This window comes from Passer domesticus, chromosome 2 (genome assembly GCF_036417665.1).
Source record: "Passer domesticus isolate bPasDom1 chromosome 2, bPasDom1.hap1, whole genome shotgun sequence".
Taxonomy (NCBI): domain Eukaryota; kingdom Metazoa; phylum Chordata; class Aves; order Passeriformes; family Passeridae; genus Passer; species Passer domesticus.
In genome coordinates this window covers 50,776,512-50,789,953 of record NC_087475.1, presented here as the reverse complement: position 1 = coordinate 50,789,953, position 13,442 = coordinate 50,776,512, and the positions used below count along the sequence as shown (strand labels likewise).

The 13,442-nt window shown below is 40.3% G+C and overlaps 1 protein-coding gene across 4 annotated transcripts in view; it reads right to left on the bottom strand.

Annotated features, from left to right (window-relative positions):
• The window catches only part of TBC1D4 (TBC1 domain family member 4), a 99,867-nt gene that overhangs the window by 44,407 nt on the left and 42,018 nt on the right, over positions 1–13,442 (bottom strand). Inside the window, exon 1 of one of the 4 annotated variants that reach the window (XM_064408562.1) lies at positions 4,315–4,745. The exons of the other annotated variants lie outside the window; for them this stretch is intronic. Within the exon in view, the coding sequence (XP_064264632.1) occupies positions 4,315–4,350 (36 nt within the window). The 5' untranslated portion in view covers positions 4,351–4,745. Of the gene's footprint in view, positions 1–4,314; positions 4,746–13,442 lie in introns of those variants that run through there. 4 annotated transcript variants of the gene reach the window in all.

The following is a 13,442-nucleotide window of genomic DNA, read 5'->3' as shown; positions in this document are numbered from 1 at the left end:
TCAGGAATTTAATTTTTTTAGAAGTGTACCATCACTTCCACTCCAGTAACTGGGTTTTGCCTCCTGCCCATCACCACTGAGACAAAAACACTGGATATACCCAAGTCTTTCTAAAAATACTCAACAGCCTCCTAACACATATTTCCCCCTCTATCCCCAACCAGCAAATGTCAAAATAGGCTGGGGATAATACAGTACAAATTCTACCCCAACAGTAATACCCATCTATTCCCTCTTCTGTCAGAGATCTCCCTCACAAATGCACAGTTTTAAGCAATTGCAATTCTACTCAGAACAACCCACCACCCTAAGTATCCTGCAGTTTATCACTTCTATTTCCATCTTTTCCAGATTGTGTATGCTCTTCAGACACTACATTTCAGCTACAATTATTATTTCAGTATCTCTGCTCCTTAAAAAGCTTTTGCAATACATAAATTGCTACAGTATTTTCACTTGTACATAAAGGGATCCTGGCATTAGAGCAGGGGTTTCAGCTCATACAGCCCAAACAATCCTTATTCCCTGCTTTGTTTAGGTAAACTTTTTTACAGACTATGTTATTTTTTTGGGTGCTCTCTCATCAGCACTCACTTTTTCTCTTCTTTTCAACCTATAGACAGACTAAAATAAAATATCAAAGTGAACATTTTAAGAGCTGTTTAATCTCTATGATTGAATATGAATACTTTTCTTATAGAGAGATGAAGAGAAAAACAATGTAATGCAATACCGGGATTCACAAATGATAACTAATATCTGTCAGACAGCCCAGAACCAGTTCCAGATGCTTGTTAGTTGTTTCATGGGTACTCTCACTAGCATGGTGTAAAAAACAGCTTCAACTATAACATTCAAGACAGATACTAACATTTCCAGGCTACGAGTTGTGCACATGAATTTTACTGGTTTTTAGTGTACAGGAGTAACTGTGTGCTGCTGATGTACTCAGTGACTGACAATGTGCCAGCCCATGCTGTTAGACCTGACCCTCCTCAATGCCAGAGTGACACCTTCTTATCCAGAATCAAGAGCTACTTGTGAGATGTACCTGAGGAGAATACAGTATTTTCATGTAAAGACTGGACTTTGAGCAAAACTGCTAAGTGGGATCAAGAAACTAAATAACATTTTGCATCTGTGTTTTCCTGAAATTCAAGATGCAGAAAAAGTTACATAGTTATCAATCACACATCCCAGTATGGCTTTTTACACATTCCTTTGGCATATATCATTGGGTTTTGACATCTCGGTCCTCTGTGTATCAAGAAACCCCAGTCAACAGTTTCACCATAGAAGTTGGGTAACTTTTTTGGATTTGGATGTCAGTTTATTATCTCTTAATGTCAAAATTGCAGGGCAAAGTTAGACAAGATAATAAGCAGAATTGAGCTTTTAAAATACTGAATTACTTGATAAAAATCCTTAACTACTTTCAGAAATCAGTTTATGAATATTAAGGTGACAGACTCTTGAAACAGTCAAAACTTACTAATGTGTTTCCAAGTTCTAATATTTCCCTGCAGAAGTCCCATTAAATTAAGCAGCCAGAGGGGAGAAATGGGATTCTTACTCCTGAAATCCACAGGGCCATTAACAATCTTCCTGGACATTTACTACCAGCTATTATAGTACAGCAAAATTATAAGGTTAAATGAGTTATTGTATAGGTTTTCAGTATTCACCTGAATAAAAAGAAATTAAATCCTTAAAATGTTTAAGCGATTGATCTATTTAACATACTCAGATTTTTTTTTTTTCAAGCCTTTAACACAGTTACGTCAAGAAGAAAGACTGGATGAGACAGGGCTACACAGTGTATTCTCAGGGCAAGAGAAGAACACTTCCAGCCCAAACAAACCCCATGGTGGGACAATTCAAGAAGACTTAATTCTCCCAGATTTTGCCTCTCCCAAATCCCAGGGGCCTATCATCTTTTTCCAAATATTGTTGGACAGAGAAGGAAATGACTATGTTCCAAGGGAGTTGCACAAGGCTGCTCAGTCCAGAAAGTGCTGGAACACCAGTTCCCAAACACAGAAACATAATGTAGGGCATGATTACAGGTTTTTTTTCATGAATTTCCCTATACTGCTGAGTAGCAGCAGACTGTTCCATGAATCAGAACAAGAAAATTACCCTCTACCCCAATACACCTACTCAAATGTGCTGGAACAGCACACAAAGCTTTCTCCAATGCAGCAGAGACCTCATGCTTGAACAGCAACAGGTACACTGAATCTTCTCAGGTATTAATAACCTGAAATCAAACAAAATGGATCTGAGGGCTTCAGGTGAGCTTTCTTCCCCTCCAGGATGTCAAGAGTATCCATGCCTGTCAGGAAGAAACAGCAGCATATGTACTTTAAGACCCTTGAAACAGTGCCCACAGTAACTCCTCAATCTCTGAACAAAGCTGAGAGATCTCAAGAGCAGAGATCCTTCCTCAGGCCTGTTCCAAACAATGCCCCCAAATGCAAGAGGCCAATAAGACAAGGATGGACAGTGGGTACCATAAGTACAAAACTAAACTGTGATACTAGTTTGGCTCTTCAGTGTGAACAACACTACAAAATTTGGTTGAGAAAAAAGAAACCAAAAAACCAAACCCCAATACCAATACCAACCAAACAAGACTGCAAAGTAAGAGGCAAGTAACAAGTGCTCCCTAACGTCACTGAAAAGGCAATATTTTCCTCCAGGGAAATATATTTAATCTAGTAAGAGTAATTACAGAAAAAGAAAAAAAAAACCTCACACTTGAGAACCCAAATCAATTTTTTAATTCACATCTGACTAGCCTAAGATTGTATGAACCAGTCTTAACCCAAACAGACCATATTCCTTACGTGGGGATTAAAAAAGCAAAAGTTAGCTGTACTCAAATGAGAACAGATGGCACCAGCCAAGCTCTGCATCACCTACAATTACATTCCAATCAGAAAAAGCAACATAATAAATAAAGCATGACACTGACACAAAATTCATTTACCACAGGCAGTAAGAGTTTTGATAGTCACAACTAATGACAGCACCAGTTTAAACCAGATAATCCCCAATCTCCTCTATTTGTACCCCACACTTACGATCTTGCTTAGAGACCTTTTGAGCTACTGCAGCACATCGTCCATTTGGCCAGACACTGTAGAACAAGGTGGCAGCACTCAGCTAATTCCTGCTCTGCAATTTCAAGGGCTAGATGTAGCTGTGTCCCTTGTGACTAGACCTGCAACAGTGTGAATTCATAAAGGAGAGCAAACACCTTCCTCATGCATCAGTAGCACACTGCACAAAGGGCATGTGATTAGTACTGCCAAGAAATATTCTACTATACATCAAGACACTTCACTGTGTTCTACACAGAATATTATCTTCATGTTAGAAAGGAACATCACTTTAAGTGATACAAGGAATGCAAGGTCTTTCCTCTGACCAAAGTGTAGATTAAAGCCAAAGGGAGAACTGCAGAAAAGTAATTACCACCAAATTCATCTCATGTTATGTAACTAGATTTTGCTAAAATTAATTCCAACTGCCACAACCCTTAAAACCTCAAAAACAGAACTTCAGTTATGAGTATTTATCACCAATATCTTTAAGTTGCAAAACAGAGAGACTGTTGAGCCTACTAAATCATGCCTGATGCAGCGTAACAATAGAACATTTTGTCACATGTCTAGAAAGGGCAGAGCATCTCCATTGTAACACTACACGCTTTCTTGAACAGCAGTAACAGAAGTGGAAACATTAAAAAAAAAAAAAAAAAACAACAACCCTTTGAATTTACAAGAGCCTCCAGTGAAGAAAGGTGAATGTCCCCTTTTGGCTGGAGGGATAACTTTCAAATGCATCCCTTTGTAATTACTGAGTAGTGCTTTCAATTTTAATCCAAACTTAGAACTTGAATGCTATGGATATTGCAAAGAACAAAATTCACTGTCTGGATTCCATTATTTCCACAGATGAAGAGAATTTCACTGTGCAGAGATGCTGTAGCTCATTATAATTTGTGTCTAGCTTCCACATGGACAATTTCAGTCTGGAATTTATTAACAAAGCAAAGCCCCTCATCATACTGTAAGGTTTATAAACCTAAGTGTGACTGTGAATTACTTATCTAACAAACATGCCTAACAAATGTGGCTACTTAATGACAACATTTCTAGCAAGGCAATTACTTTCAAGACAAGGAAAAAGCTCAACCCCTCTCACTCCATCCCCACGCAAAGTGCAGTGGCAGATCCCTTCCACTGCACAAAGAGCCAGGAGCTGAATGAACTTCCCACACACACACACGACAGGAGCAGTCAGTACCTTCTGGTGTGAGATCCAGCTCAGAAGCAGAGGCATGTCCAAGCAGAGCTGTCACCAAACCTCAGTGTCATGAACACCAAAGAGTCAGGAACAGACTCCTGGGATAAGAGAGTGCAGAAAGGATCCCCCTCTCACAAAGGGCTGGCAGTGCTGTCACGGCACTTCCTCAGGCTCGTTTCATGATATCACAGCAGAGCCAGAAATCCGTGCGGCCGTTATTCTTCAAAAGTATTTCCTGACTCGGGGCTGGAAGCGTCCGCACTGCTGGATTTGAATAATGCACCCCACTCATCAACAAGCTATGTACACTTCAAAGCAAACAAAAGAGAAACGGGATACTGTTCGGAAATCAACACCCTGCGCTTTGCTAATTATTGGGAGTTTGACATCTATCAATAAGAAAGCAATGCAATGTGAGAAAAAATGAGGAGCAATTGGAATGAGTTTCCTTTTAGTTAGTGTTAACTTGCATATCCACAAGATAGGAGAACCCAGCCACAGCGGTGAAACATGAACAGAGACAAAACAAGCTGCATATCATATCCTGCTATGTACCAGGCATTTGCAAGGAGGCAAAATTCTTATCTTTAAAAAAAACCCAACCAAATGCCAGCCAAAGTGCAGATATCCGTAACTATTCTCAACTAGAAAGAAGGGTGGGAGAGGGAAAAAATTGTTTTCCTTTAACTGCTATAAATGTTTTTACTGCCAGCCAGTTAGTCCAGTGCTAATCATTCGGACCTGTTGTACTTCTAAAACTGCTGCATTCTGCAGCTTTCCACTCTGGTGACAGAGCTCCACTTGCCAGTTTTCACCATTAAAAATGCATCTTTCCAATAAAAAGATAAAAGACCAGCTCAGTGTCATTCAACTTATGCAGTCACACAAGAAATTTGCTGACTTTGTGTATGCTAGAGGTATTTAGACTCTAGAACAGAAGAATCTGCCTCCATCAGCTGACTTACTGCTAAAGGAATACTGATATCTTTGTTTTTACAGAAATAAGGAGGATTTTCAGCCAAGAGAAATGCTATCTCAAAGAGAAAGGAGTAACAGCCAAATTACTAAGCATTTCTATAACCCATCTGCACTTACTGTACAGTCTAAAAATAACAGTTTAGAAAACTCCAAGTCAGGTTCTCAGCAGGCAGTAATAAGCATCTGCCAGCAACTCCAATTCATTCTGCTGCATGTCTGGGCCAACACAAGCCCAGTAGCAGAAAGCTGGAACACAGGGGCTGGCAAAAAAAGTTTCAGTGAAAGCAGTTTTTGGAGCTTCAAGCTACCTGCTATCCCTGGCTGCTAGTGCTTTCACATTACTTCTCTACAGGCTCATGGATTTAGCCAAAGCTTAAAGCATCAGAAAACACATTAAAGTTGCATAAAGGAACATTAAAGGATTGCATAGAATAAAGTTTTGCTTTCAGGAGACAGTCTTCCTCCTGCTTGCCCAGCCTATATTTTTCCCAGATGACTGGTCAAGACGCAGCTAGGGTTGCTTCTAAAGAACTGCTACAGAGCAGTGCATGTATTTTACTCTGACATTCAGCCTCATGCCACACATTGGGGAGATCGCATGCTCCTGCCGAAGACAAAGCTGAAGACTACTACTACTACACCACCCTGAAGAGAGATCATTTTTTTAGATAGGTAAGCTAAAATGAAATCAAATTCAGTTTTCAAAATAATTCTTACTGAAGACCAACTCAGGAATTACTTACACTGATGAGTTTTGATACAGTCAACAAGCACAAAAAAAATACCAGAGTTGCACAGCATACACTTAGCAAACCATCACAGTATCTATTTGCAGCTGGAAACTTGTGGATCACCTAACACATTCTGTGTGCTACACACACACACACAAGGTGCTTTTACGCCAAATATCTAAATTTAAGTAAGCAGTATAATGATAGAAGGTGGATCAAGTTACTTAACAGGAAAGAATGTCAAAGAGTTACACGATGGTTTAGATGCCTGAGCAGACAATAGGGTGCCTTTCTTTATGCAAGCACTTGAGAGTGGTGTGTATCCAAGAACTTCAGGGATGGCAGTGACAGCACAGCACAAGGAGGATTCTTGTACTCAGTATTTTGCTCCTATGTTTAGGTCAGTCAGGCTTGATGCTTTTCCACCTTTCAGGTACAGCTAAAATTCACTCAGCTTGAGTACTCTGCAAGCCACAGAAGTGTCAGTACAGAGGTCTCATGACAATCCTTATGCTCTTCAATAAGTAGATTAGCAAAACAATTAATCTACCAGATTTATACTTTGAGCATATGCAAGTTTGTTTCCAAGTTTAGGACACAGTTCTAAACTGTGAAAGGCTTAGCAAACTACAGCTTGCTTGGAACAGCAGCTCCTCTTAAACTTCTTTAACCCAAGTTCTTACAAACTACAAAAGTACAAATTCAGATATTAGCTAGGTATTTTCTCCTGAAAACTGTGTTTTAGCTTAATTTGGCAGTTCTAGTAAGAGGTTTCTAAAAGATGTTGTTTTTAAAACTCCATCATGTTTAACACATACCCTATTTTTAAAAGGGCTTGCCTGAGAAGATAAGGCTGTCACGTGGACAGTCCCAAACAATTAATGCATTCTCTGCATTCATTTCCTTTTGGGGGGTGGGTGGGAAAGTTGGAGAGCTCATTGAAGCATTTTGCCCATTTATGGTCACTATCTACTTCTCCAACACAGATCAGAAGATCATGAACTTAATTTTAGCAGATTTAAAGTGGCAATACTGAAATAAATGCTCTATATGCACCATGTATAAGAAGGTGGCAATTTTTAAATTCTGTAGTTTCAGATAGAAGATCTCAAGATTTTAAATTTAAAATATTAACTAACATGTTGATTCACTATGAAATGAACACACTTTGGTCTGGTTTTCCTTAGTCAAGAGATCAAGATTTCAGGACCCCTACATGGCAGATCATAAAGACCCCTAAAGTGAGCATCATCCCAGATTTGTTTAAAACCTACCATGATACCCATGGATGACACCACTTTTATAAGTTATTCACTACAATAACCACCTTCTTCTACCATCACTGAAGAAGAAGCAGCTAAGTGGTTGAATTCAGTGCTGGCTCTGGGAGATGGGAAAAGTTAGATTTTATTCAGTTCAGTGGATGTGGGTATACTTGGTCCAAAAAATCAGGCACTGCAATAACTTCTAGCTCCCTTAATGAGGCTAGAAATTCCTCAATTACTTGAAACCAAGGAGTTCCTTCTTTCCCTATTTGATGTTTTCCCACAAACTCTCAACTGCAGTGGGAGGTTTCAGACTACAAACTTCCCTCAAAAAAAGTTCTGCTTACAGAAAGTTGGACACCAAGAGCAGTGTCACGTGGAAGGTGATACTGTGGCAGAGACAAAAAGTGTTACTATGGGGTTCAAGGCTCCTTTTATCACAAGAACATTCACCAAAAAACTGTGAAAGACAAATGCACATGATTCATTAGACAATGTGGACAGAGTATAATGAAAACAGATTGCAACCTAGTAGCATTTCAACAGCTTTGCTATACCTGCCAGGTAATGTTCAATAGTTTTCTAGTACTTTGGAAACACACATCTGTACATGCTCCAGCTTGTCTGCTCATCTCACAGCTCACAGGAACTTTGTCTTGTGACAGTATCAAATGCCTGAGCAACCAGTAGCACAATTAACTCTTCCCAGATAACAACTAGCAAAGAACCCAAGCATAAACACAGCAAGGAAGGATTTCAAAGCCATACTCATCCAGATGCTGAATTACCAACTGCTTTGAAATGAGGTGCTGGGAACTTCCACCTAACTAGACTTCCTTCAGCATGGAAGTCTTGAACCACCACTTTGCCTAGGAGTCAGGGGAATAATGAATACCACACCTGAAGGCAAAGTCAGCACAGGACCAAACACTGAATACTGCTCTCCCTGGGAGTCACATTACTCTAATCTTGTCAATCGCTAACGGTTTAAAATATTAAGATTTCATCAGCTTGTTAGTAGCTATAAAGAGAATTAAATCATTAGGTAGTTACAGTGTTCAAATGTAAATCCATACAGACACAGCTGGATGGGCAAGTATTTAAAATTTAATAGCTGAAAGTAATTAAATGCATAGTCCTTTACATTTTGACATAGAGAAATTCTAAAAGCTACAGATTTACTGCTACTACTACTACTACTAAAAAACAACAACAACAACAACAAAAAAAAAAACCAAACAAAAAACAACTCACAAGACCCAGGGGGAACAGAAAAGAAAATGCTTTCCCAGAAAGCTTTGATATAAAGCAGTCAATAAAGTAAACAGACAGCAAGGATCTTTCAGAGAAACAGCTTTATAAGGCAAGACTCTTGCACCAATAGTGACATACATGAAGTAAGCTAAGGGTGTGATAGAGAACCATGAGACCCATCACATATATTTCCAAAAAGTCTGTGAGAGCATTTTGTTTTGGTTATGAATATGGGTTCTACAAATCTGAAGGGAAAAAGGGAACACAGAGGCACTTAATCACTGTGTAAGTAAGAAAGCACAACAGGTATACAGAGTCAAGCTGTGTGGGAAGGAGTTGTTTCTGAGCTCATCAGGGGGGTTCTACTCATTTTTTTAAGCAACGTTTTCCTATACATCAGGTAAAGCAACTTTTGCACTGCTTCACTAATTGCTACTGGTGATGTTACTTATTTCAGTACTGCCAAACTTTCTTTTTGGAATTTATTGTGCCTGGTATCTATTAGGTTCTGTTTTGTCGGGCCAGGGTTTTATAAGCCCTTAAAAGGGAACCTAATACCCCAATGATAGCTTAGCTATTACCTTTGGAGGCAAATAATGAGCAGGATGGCTTCTGCTGCAGTGTTAGAAACAGAAAGGTTTAATAAAAGGAAAAACAATAAACAGAAAATCCAATCCAGGTACAGAGGTCTGAGCCTGGTAGAAACACGTTCACAAAAGCCTCGTGGTTTCTTTGTTCTCTCTTTTTCTACCTTATGGTCCAGGCGGGACCTTTTGGCTTCTATCCAATTAGGTGACCCCAAGGTTTTAGTGAAGTCTCTGGGGCCCCATAAGGCGGCTTTTCACCTGATCATTGGGAGAAACTTCTGGGCTTCCTTCCTTTGTTGGGGGACAAAGGCTAGTTTGCCCCTCTCTCATTGGGGGCATCCCCCTACGCTCCTTCAGGTTATCTGCTAGGTATTTCTGCACCAGCAGCTGCACAGCTCTGCCTGACAGCATAAACAGTAGGATTTTTGGAATTGGCTTGAGACCACATAGGTATGAAGAACAGTTAGGCTGCATTAAGTAACTGCAGCTAACTTTTTGATAACAATATTCACAGGAAGAGTAGCATTGGCATTATGAAGTCCTAACAACACAGTGACAAATTAACCCAGGAGTTCTAGAATTTCAGTTCATTATTAATGCAGAGCAAAGCCGAGAGCAGCATCTTCATTTTAGTAGTTCTACTGGGTTCATGTGGCAAGGTTTTGGTAGCAAAGGGGACTGCAGGGCTGACTTCCATGAGAAGCTCCCGGAGTTTCCCCAATGTCCAACAAAGTCAATGCCAGCCAGCTCTAGGACAGACCCACTACCCACATTGCAGTGATGGTGGTAGCCCCTCCAGGATAATGTGTTTGAGAAGAAGAAAAAACCTGCAATGGCAGCTAGGACAGCAGAACAAAAACACATGAGGGGAACAGCCCTGCAGACACCAAGGTCAGTGAAGAAGGAGGGGAGATTCCCCTGGTGGGATTCCCAGCCCGTGGTGCAAGCACGGTGAGGCAGCTGTGCCCCTGCAGCCCACGGAGATCCATTCTGGAGCAGAGATCCACCTGCAGCCCTTGGAGAATACTACACTGGAGCAGCGAAAGATCAAAGGAGACTGTGACTCCATGGGAAACCAACGCTGGAGCAGGCTCCTGGCAGGGACCTGTGGACCTACAGAGAGAGAAGCCAAGAGTGAAGATAGTTTGCTGGCAGGACTTCAGCAGGAGACCCATGCTAGAACAGCCTGTTACTGAAGGACTACACCCTGTGGGAGGGGCCCATGCTGGAGCAGTCTGTTCCTGAAGAACTGCACCCGTGGGAAAGACCCAGATTGGAGAAGGTGGCAGAGAGCTTTCTCCTCTGGGAGGGGCAGCACTCTGGAGCAGGACAAGTGTGAGGAGTCCTGCTCCTGAGGAGGAAGGAGTGGCAGAGAATGTGTGATAAATCCCCATTCGCTGTCCCCCTAAGCTGCTGAGGGGGAAGAAGTAGAGAAAATGAGGAATAAAGTTAAGTTCAAGAAGAAGGGAGGGGTCGGGGGAAGGTGTTTTCAAGATTTGGTTTTCTTTCTCATTACCCTACTCTGATTTGATTGGTAATAAATTAAACTCAAGCTGAGTCAGCTTTGCCCATGACAGTAATTGGTGAGCGATCTCTCCCTGTCCTTACCTCGACCCACAAGCCTTTTGTTATATTTTCTCACCCCTGTCCAGATGAGGATGAGTGAGAGCAAGGCTTTGGTGGGTGTCTGGTGTCCAGCCAGGGCAGCCCCCACACCAGTATTACTGACACATCTTAGCTGGATACCTGTGTAAGGCATGTTCCCTGCTTGTAAAGGAGAAGGGCAGCACAGCCCAAATGTCTAGGGCTTGGTAAAAATACACTTAGCTGTAACATGGCAAATCCCATCATGTGGCTCCTGTCTGGACTGGAAATAGAAACTCTTATTCTGGTCTGATGGGCAAGGGATGAGAAGGGAAGAGCGACTTTGTCACTGACACAGCAGTGTTCTCATATCATTTACATAAATTATTTGGAAGGATAATGTAAATCCTATTCACTTTAGCTTACTACAAGAGTTTCTCTGTAATTTCACCTAAGGTATTACTTGTCATGCTCAGCTGCCATCAAAGCAACATACGCCTTCAAATAACTTAAAGTTTGACAAATAAGTATGTGAGTTGTTCTCCCATGGAAGTCAACAGTTCCTTCTTGACTGAGGAAATTAAAACTCAATTTATCCACAACTTTGTCCTTCTACAGCTTATTTTTTACTTCCAACAGCTCAGATTGTGAAAAATTTCTCTCTGCCACTGGAAGTCGGCTTGCTGATGAGAGTCAGCAGTGAGCACACAAACTATTAACAGAAATCAGAAAAAAAGGTCCCCTAAACAGTGAACTTCATTCCTCCTGCTCATCAACTCCCTCTCCCCTGGGGGAGCTTAGTTGATCTGGGAATTATCTATGTTAGGAATCTATTCTTGGTCATGTCTGAATGTCCTGTTCTCACTGAAGTCAAGCCTGAAACTTGTTTTGCAGAGTGAGGGAGGAAACACTGTATCATAAAAATTAAGCATATTTCTTAACTACCTCTTCTGTGATTCCCAGCGTCCAAACTTGGAAGACAAGGTGTATCTCTCTCTGGTGGGATTCACAAGTATGCCTTCCAGTTTCATCTATGACACCCACAAGGGCTTCTGAAACAATTCCATACATTTCTATATAGCAGATACTAGTAAACTTCAAGGAGAAACAACAAAAATCTCAACTTCAAGGGTAATCTCAAATGTGATGGAAATATACAACACTAGTTAGATTTATTTATTCTCTAGGGAATTTTTAAACCATCTGGCACAGTCCCAAGTGCTGTAGTTTCTGTTTGTTCAAGAGCTCTCAGGGAGCTGAAACTAGCATAGGACACAAATTGAATAATTTCTGTGTTTTTGCTCTTGTAAAAACTTAACAACTTGCATAAATTAGGTAACTTCAAAACAGAGTTATGATACAATTAAGCAGATTTAACAGATTCATACCTTATCAAGAGAATTTTATCAGAACTTATAAGAGTTCAGAAATTAATATGGACTTCAGCTAGAAGCAAAATCCAAAAAATTCATAATCCATTCAAGAAGCCGCTATGGAACTCATAGACCAGGATGCAGATCAAAGGGATTTACACAAACAGAAATAAAACTGAATATATGAACATCTACATCCATATTTTTTTTGTAAAAAGAAGTCAAGTCCCCCAACATGTAAATTTTTTTTTGTTTGGGATTTGTTTATTTTTTTAAGTGGGGGAGACCCTTATGAGGGGGTTATGAACCATTGGAGCAAACAATGACAAAATCATAAGTGAAAGTAATAGGAAATTATATGAACAGGCGTGTTTGCTCCCAAATCCAGTACTGAGTATGTACACAGTTTCAAAGTGACAATTCAGAGCAGCTTCCTGCAGTGCTACAACCTGCCCAGTGTCACCATCATATTTTCTGGGAAAATCCCTTTGCCAGGATTTCTCCCCTGAGAAGCTGAGAAGCCACGGAGAAAAAGGAAAACGATATTATCTCATTTGCTTCTCCTGTGTTTTGCTGCTTTGGAATGTGGTTGGAGGTTGTTTATCCAATAGGTGATTGTTTCATTGGTTGCATGACAATTGTTTTTACTTACTGGCCAATGATGGCCAAGCTGTGTTGGACTCTGGAGAAAGAGTCACGAGTTTTTCATTAGTATCTTCTAGCCTTCTGTCTGTATCCTTTCTCTATTCTTTAGTATAGTTTAGTATAGTATTCTTTAATATAATATAGATCATAAAATAATAAATTAGCCTTCTAAGAACATGGAGTCAGATTCCTTCCTTTCCTCCCTTCGTCGGGGGTGCCAGAAAATACAAGATCCCAGCTAAGGTTGCTCTCCACGTGCTCAAACCTACATCCCATAAAGAGATTTTAACATCCTATTTTCCCTCATGGGAACACTGTGAATAACTACCTCAGACTTGGATGTTCAATTTAATATCATAAAGTACTGCACCTTCTCCACCCAAGCAGAGGAAGTATGAAAAGAGCCACTTTATGCCATTTATGCTTATAATCCACAATCCCTGTTCAATCTGTTGGACTCCTTCAAAGATGCATCACATATAAACATCAATCTTGGAATTAAACAATTCGGAACTGCTACCAGCACATAAGACTTAAAAAAACTGTGTTCCTTTCAGTTATTAGCAGATTCATGATCATTGTTAGCCCAATTTATTTAGATGATGCCAACTCTGAGGCTGACCATAGCAGACAAGGGTTCTAGGACACAATAAAGTAGAGTTGCTGCAAGGAATTTGTAAGCCCCAACAGCATATGATAAAAAAGAGCTAC